Raw genomic sequence first — 6,786 nt, forward strand, 5'->3', positions numbered from 1 at the left:
AAACCACTTCCGAGAGAGAACATGAACTAAAAAGGCCCAAAAAAATGACGAAGATTCAGTTAAAAGTTAAATGACCATCATTTTTGTTCTTCACTCTATTCTTTGTTTTTTACACGATGCACAACTCTCATTTATTGTGCAATAATCTAATCGTAACATGTATTTGTTACATATTTCTATGCTTTTTATGCTTCCTAAAACGTTTATGTCAGAATTTTGGGGGGCTTGGAATGGATTAGTCCATTGACATGGAAAACGAGTCTCTACTTACAACATTTTCTGTTGAAGAAATTTCTTCCAGAACGTATTCATTTCGTAAGTGTAGGTACCACTGTACTGACAACCTGAACTTTTGAGCTATGAGGACTCATTTTGGTACAAACTGTCTGTTCAGCAGTTTCTTGTTTTGACAGATTTTATTTATGTAAATGGGAACAAGCAAAAAGGGACACACCACAAGGGAAAATGATAACCTGCTTCCCAGAAGAAGAAGCTATTCTTCTTTTGCGCACACATTTTGTACCTACTGATTGAAGTCTTTTGTGCATTCTGGTTTTGCTGACGTGCGACCCCGTCAATGCTTTGAAATAGTTTTCAGTCTATGACTGTTTTTTTTCTTTTCAATCCGTAATGTGTTCAGATGCTTTTTTTCCTTTGACATGGGAGTTTAGGTAAAGTAACGTTGGGCAAATCAGTGTGTGTATTTCCATTCATTCCTTTTGCTTGTTCTGTTTTCAAGGACTCCACTGGGAGCTTTGTACTGCCCTTCCGCCAGGTCCTCTACTCACCTTACCCGACCACGCACATCGACGTAGACATCAACACAGTCAAGCAGATGCCACCGTGTCACGAGCATACTTACAACCAACGTGGCTACATGCGGTCCGAGCTGAATACACTATGGAAGACGGACAGCGAAGAGGACATCCCTCCTGACACTGTCATCCCCACCGATGACACGTTCACACCTGACTTGTGAGCCGGTCATTTATCTGCGTTTTATTTTTTTTTAATCAGACTTATACTTACACCAAAACAACAATACAGTGTACCTCTTTGTTCATAGGAATATATTTCAAGATGTTATGCATCAAGATACTTTGGTGAAGTCATTTATAGACGAGGTAAGTTAATAGTTGGTTCGCTCTTCAATTTTCTGCACTGCATCAACTTCTTATGTGGGTACCGTGACGGGGTGTATTTTGGACTGACACACTATTTTGAGAGTTGTAACATTGCTGTACATAAGATGGAACATGTAACACAAAACACAATGAATGAAAGAATCACAATAATATATCAGTAGCGTGAAATAATCCAGAAATAGCTTGATTTTATATTTTTTGTCACACCCAGGTGTTCATGCTGAAGCCCGGCCTTTCCCTGCGCAGTGCCTACTTGGCTCAGTTCCTGCTGTTGCTCCACAGGAAAGCCCTCACATTGCTTAAGTACATCGAAGATGAGACGTAAGAGTTGTTGACCAATTTCCACATTTTTTGGGGGTGGGGGCAGATTCCGAATTGTACCACCATAGGGGCATTCAAATTAAGACTTTTCACTGGCCCACGCTTGGAAAGCATCACACACAAAAGTAATCCAGTTCTTCATTACACGTTATACCATAGCTTTGCTTTATTTCGAGGCCATATTCTCATAGAGTATTTGTTTTTCGGCCCGATTTTTCTCTGCTGAGTTTTTGTGACAGAACTAATGAACAAAGCTTCGGCCAAACTTTCACAATTAAAGTTTGCGAACTATTGACAGCATATCCAGGAATTGTTGAGTTTGGCCTGTGACCAGTTTGGGGTGCCCAAAGTCATGGAGGCATAGGCGTCAGATAATAGTTTGCTGCCATGCACACAACAACAACAACAACAACAACAACAACAACAACAACAACAACAACAACAACAACAACAACAACAACAACAACAACAACAACAACAACAACAACAACAACAACAACAACAACAACAACAACAACAACAACAACAACAACAACAACAACAACAACAACAACAACATAATACATAAATAAATAAATAAATAAATAGATAGAAACCAATTGGTTGTTCATTATGAAGTGAGATATATAAAATAAAAGTATCCTTTATCACAAAACCTGATCAATTTATCGACTTTTCAGTCGGATACTCGCATATTAAAATATATACAGTATATTGTTGTTGTTGTTCCTGGGAGTAACCTCCAAAAAGTTGCTCTTTACGAAAATATATTCACTGATTAGCAAAATTAACTTTCAAAGGAGAAGTTATTTAAACCCTTCTATTATTATTTTAACTTGTGCAGATTTTTTATTCAAATGTAGTTATTTAGCAATAATATTGTGTTTGTTTATTATCTTTTGTAAATATGATTTATGTATTCTACTACTATTCTTTGATGTCATTTAATTAGCTATAAGGACATTTCATTTTACTCATGACAAGATGGTTTATGAAACTGTGTTGTGAAGCAGCTTGCAATTAAATGAATTGCTTTGTTGGACAAGTTGTTTATCATCGTCTCTCCCTTTCCAGTCAAAAGGGGAAAAAGCCTTTCCGGTCCTTGCGCAATTTAAAGGTCGATCTCGATCTGATGGTTGAAGGAGACCTGAACATCGTTATGGCCTTTGCTGAAAAGTTGAGAGCAGGACTACATTCATTTGTGTTTGGAAAGCCATTCTACACCAGCATGCAGGAAAGAGATGTTCTTATGAACTTTTGAGTGCGATCATTACCTGCACTTAATGTCTTGAAAATTGTTGGTTTTGTTTTTTTTTGTTCCAGAAATATATGCATGTTTTCTTTCCAGACCGAGAATTCCGTTTCCCCCAATTTGGCTCCTTTTTTGTCCATGGTACATGATAGAGAAATCTACGAACAAAATTGTATCATGTTTAAAGTTTCGGTTAATTTGGGCATGTCTGGACATGCTCAGCGCAGAGGTGGGCGTTTTGGGCGGAGGGCCTTTTCTTGAGTAATCACGTCAAAACAAGGGGTAGGGGGTGGCGAAGGCTAGATTCAATCACAGAGTGGGAATAAACAAATTGGGAACAAGGAGTTGTTGAATACCAAAAGACAGTTTGGGAACAGCTGTCGCGCCCAGGTGGACATTAGTCATCAGCAAAGTCTGTGACTTGTGCATTCGGGTAAATCAGATCCTTACCGCAGGGCCGGACTGGGGGGCGCGGGATGCAAATCTCGGGGGCAGTGTCTTTCTTGTATTTTGCAATAAAAGTTCGAACAGGCGGAGAGGGAGCCGAGTGTGATCGCGGAGCAACGAACCGTCGTTCGCTCTCAGAGATCCGCTTCCGCCGATATTGAAGACAAATTTTCCTGTGTGCCGAGTCATTTCTTTAGCTTTGTCCGAGAAAATCTCTGACAGTACAGTATCATCAAAGAACTTCTGTTTGTAAAAGATTTTATCCTATTTCTTCTAATCTGCTTTTATGATGTGTTTTGAGAAGATAAACGTTGTTATAGGTGTCTCCAGTCCTGTATGTATGCATGAATGCATGCATAACAATTACAGGTCTTCAATCCTGTTCCTCGAGGGCCGCTGTCCTGCCTTTTTTTCCTCCTTGATGTAGCACACCTGATTCAAAGATCAGGATCGTTATCCGGCTTCTACAGACCTTGTTGATTATCTGATTATTTGAGTCAGGTGTGTGGTAGCAAGGAGAGCTAGAAAATAGGGTGGAGAGCGGCCCTTGAGGAACAGGATTGAAGACCCCTGCATTAGATGATGGTGCGAAAATAATTTGCTTCCTGCTCGGATTTTTATGTGATTTCAAAATGCTATTTATTAAAAGTATCTGCTATTGTATTTGGTAGTGTGAACCAACTGCCTAAGTTGGCCTTTCGAAAGTACTGTGGTGTACAGTACAGTTAAGATTTTTTTTGTTGTTGAAAATGTTCAAATAAATGTCTGTGTTGAATGTGACAAATCTGTTGACATAATTAAAATATTGAGTGTAATCCCAAAGCCTGGAGACTGAGTCAAATATCAGGATAAAAGCACTCAAAATGGATCTGGTCACAATCCCTTTTGACAAAGCAGACTGGTCAACTGTGTATGACATGGATTTGCTTTGATTATTCTTCTCAGGAATAATCGACATGTGTAGTGACTTCTATATATATAATTCACCACCAACTGCAAACGTGTGAATGCAATGTTGCATATGCGTGTCAGAGAGTTCACGATTTGGTAACGGATCGAAATAATTGCAGTCCCTTTAAGGATCGCCATGTTTATCTGCTGGTTTCTATGGAAACCGACTTTCGGCGGGTCTCGGTTGGCGCGGGAAGTTTTGCTGCTGTTTGTGCTAATTCTCTTTGAGTGCGAACGTGAGAAATTGTCGCTTTCTTCGCGTTGCTACAATTTCCACACGTTTGTTTTTAGGATCACCCGGTCCATCATATTGAACTCATTTACTTTGTTCTTTGAGTCACCCTCACAAATGTTAGCTAAGATGCAAAATTTAATTTCTGCGTATTTCTACACTTTACAGATGTTAAGAATATGTATATAAATGTATTTCACTTTCAGAAGGGTAATTTTTTGTGGAGGAAATGGACGAATAGGTATATGGCCTGAAGCTCAGTGAAGTCAGTTTAGGAGGCAATTCAGTAATTTCCAAACACCCTCAAAAGCTAGTGTGTGTGTGTGTGTGCGTGTGTGTGTGTGTGCGTGTGCGTGTGCGTGTGTGTGTGTTTGTGTGTGTGTGTGCGCGTGTGTGTGTGTGTTTGTGTGTGTGTGCGTGCGTGTGTGTGTGTTTGTGTGTGCGTGTGTGTTTGTGTGTGTGCGTGTGTGTGTGTGTGTGTGTGTGTGTGAGAGAGATAACACACACAAACACGGGCCAGCGATGTGGTGTGCACCAAACGTGTTTATGATTAGTCAATTAAGACAATTAGTGATGAAAGAGACCTGCTTTTGTTCTTATAAGCCTCCTCTCTCTCTCTCTATCCCTCCCTTTCTTTCAGCAACACACATACACTCACCTGCGTACAATGTGTGCATGCACACACACACACATTCACATACACACACACATACACACACACACGGGTGCCCCACGTGGACCTTCCGCCGCTTGAGCAGAGTGCACACACTAGCACGCATAGTAAACAACACTTAGACATAGATTTTTGCTGACTTCATGAATGTTTGAAAAAATCCGCGATGCACCAAAGCCGTGATAAACGAACCGCGAAATAGCGAGGGATCACTGTACAGCATAGAAATAGTTGTCCTTATAATTAACAACCATGGCCCTTTCAGATCAAAAGATATGTTGTCGTTTGTATAGGTAGCACAAAAACACCATGTCATATGGTAAAAACGCTTATTTGTGAGCCTGTTGTCGCTCACTGTTTTCACTTACCATATGGGGTCTGTGAGCTAAGTTAAATATTACATATTTGCGTGGGCGGCACGGAGGGTGACGGTTTAGCATATCAGCCTCACAGTGCAGAGGTGCAGGGTTTGATTCCAGCTCCAGCCTTCCTGTGAGTATGAGTGCCACTGGTCGTTTGTCTGTGTGACCAGTGATTGGCTGGCAACCAATTCAGGGTGGATGCCTCCTACTTTCCGAAGACAGCTGGGATCGGCTCTAGCATGCCCGCGACCCTTGAAGATAAGCGGATCAGAAAATGGATGGATGGATATTTACTGTGCTTCTCAATATAAGCAAGGAAAACACCATCCAAAAGTCATGCTGCCTTTAACATAATAGCCAGTTGCGCCTTTGCACAGACACAACCTTTGTCTGCAGGGGGATTCATTGTTCACCCAGAAGAGCAGATAAAACGTGACCTACTTGTGGCAATAAAGAAGTCCTCAGTTTCGTCAAGTGTGGTATTGAAAGCATCAAGCCATTCTCGAGTTGTTTTCCTTTCAAAGTAGTTCACCAGACTGAACTGGAATCTGAGATTTTGAGTCCTACAAAGTTTAGTGCATCTCATCTCTCCCTGCAGAAGATAGAGACCGACCGACCATTAGTTAATTCGTACAAAATGTGTTGGTTTCACTTTGAATAAAGAATCACATTCAGTTATTATAATACAAAGACTTGCACCACAGAGGCTCATGTCATGGTGAACTGTGTATCCCTTTCTTATATTTGTAATATTGGTGGGCAAGCTGGTACACGTATTAAGTGAATAGTTTTATCATTACAGGCTCGAGGTGCAGATTTAGACAAACAAGTTATGCAATAAAAAAACATGGAAAAACACAGTATTATGTTGACGGTTATGACCCTGACAAATTGTGTTCAGAATTTTATTGCTCAATTATGGGGTATGCAGTTTTATTCTCTGAAGTAATGCCAGCTACAATCTGTGTAATACAAATCTAATGCATTCTCATGGTTGGAATAAAATGTATGCAACAAAAGTTCATAGCGCATATTTTAAACAACTTATTTTTGAATGTTTTCCAAACAAAATCTAAAGGCAAATTTTTCACTACTGGACTTGGATATACATTTACAGCATGTTTTAAGGCGTAATTTTTCAAGACCTCGCTTGGATATACATTTACAGCATGTTTTAAATGTGTGAATTTAAAATCACTTTAATAATTATTTCCTTTTATTTATGATCAAATCTTTTTTGACATCATAAGAGGCTGCTTTTTGTATGTTTTTCCTGCGGTTTTCACACCTCTCGAATTCAGACGACTTTGATTTTGATTGGTGGCATGAGCTGTACGTCAACAATTTAGAGAGTATTGCTCTTTCATTGGTCAAACTGAGGCTTATCGTTATTTTCTATTGGT

The 6,786-nt window shown here is 39.8% G+C and overlaps 1 protein-coding gene across 5 annotated transcripts in view; it reads left to right on the forward strand.

Annotated features, from left to right (window-relative positions):
* The window catches only part of c9orf72 (C9orf72-SMCR8 complex subunit), a 95,990-nt gene extending 92,003 nt beyond the window's left edge, over nt 1–3,987 (forward strand). For all 5 annotated transcript variants that reach the window (XM_052085785.1, XM_052085783.1, XM_052085786.1 and 2 more), the window contains exons 7-10: nt 740–975; nt 1,067–1,124; nt 1,357–1,466; nt 2,541–3,987. In XM_052085785.1, coding sequence (XP_051941745.1) covers nt 740–975; nt 1,067–1,124; nt 1,357–1,466; nt 2,541–2,727 — 591 coding nt within the window. In that variant the 3' untranslated portion in view covers nt 2,728–3,987. The remainder of the gene's footprint in view (nt 1–739; nt 976–1,066; nt 1,125–1,356; nt 1,467–2,540) is intronic.
* The last annotated feature ends 2,799 nt before the right edge of the window (nt 3,988–6,786 follow it).

This window comes from Hippocampus zosterae, chromosome 14, assembly GCF_025434085.1.
Source record: "Hippocampus zosterae strain Florida chromosome 14, ASM2543408v3, whole genome shotgun sequence".
Classification (NCBI taxonomy): Eukaryota; Metazoa; Chordata; class Actinopteri; order Syngnathiformes; family Syngnathidae; genus Hippocampus; species Hippocampus zosterae.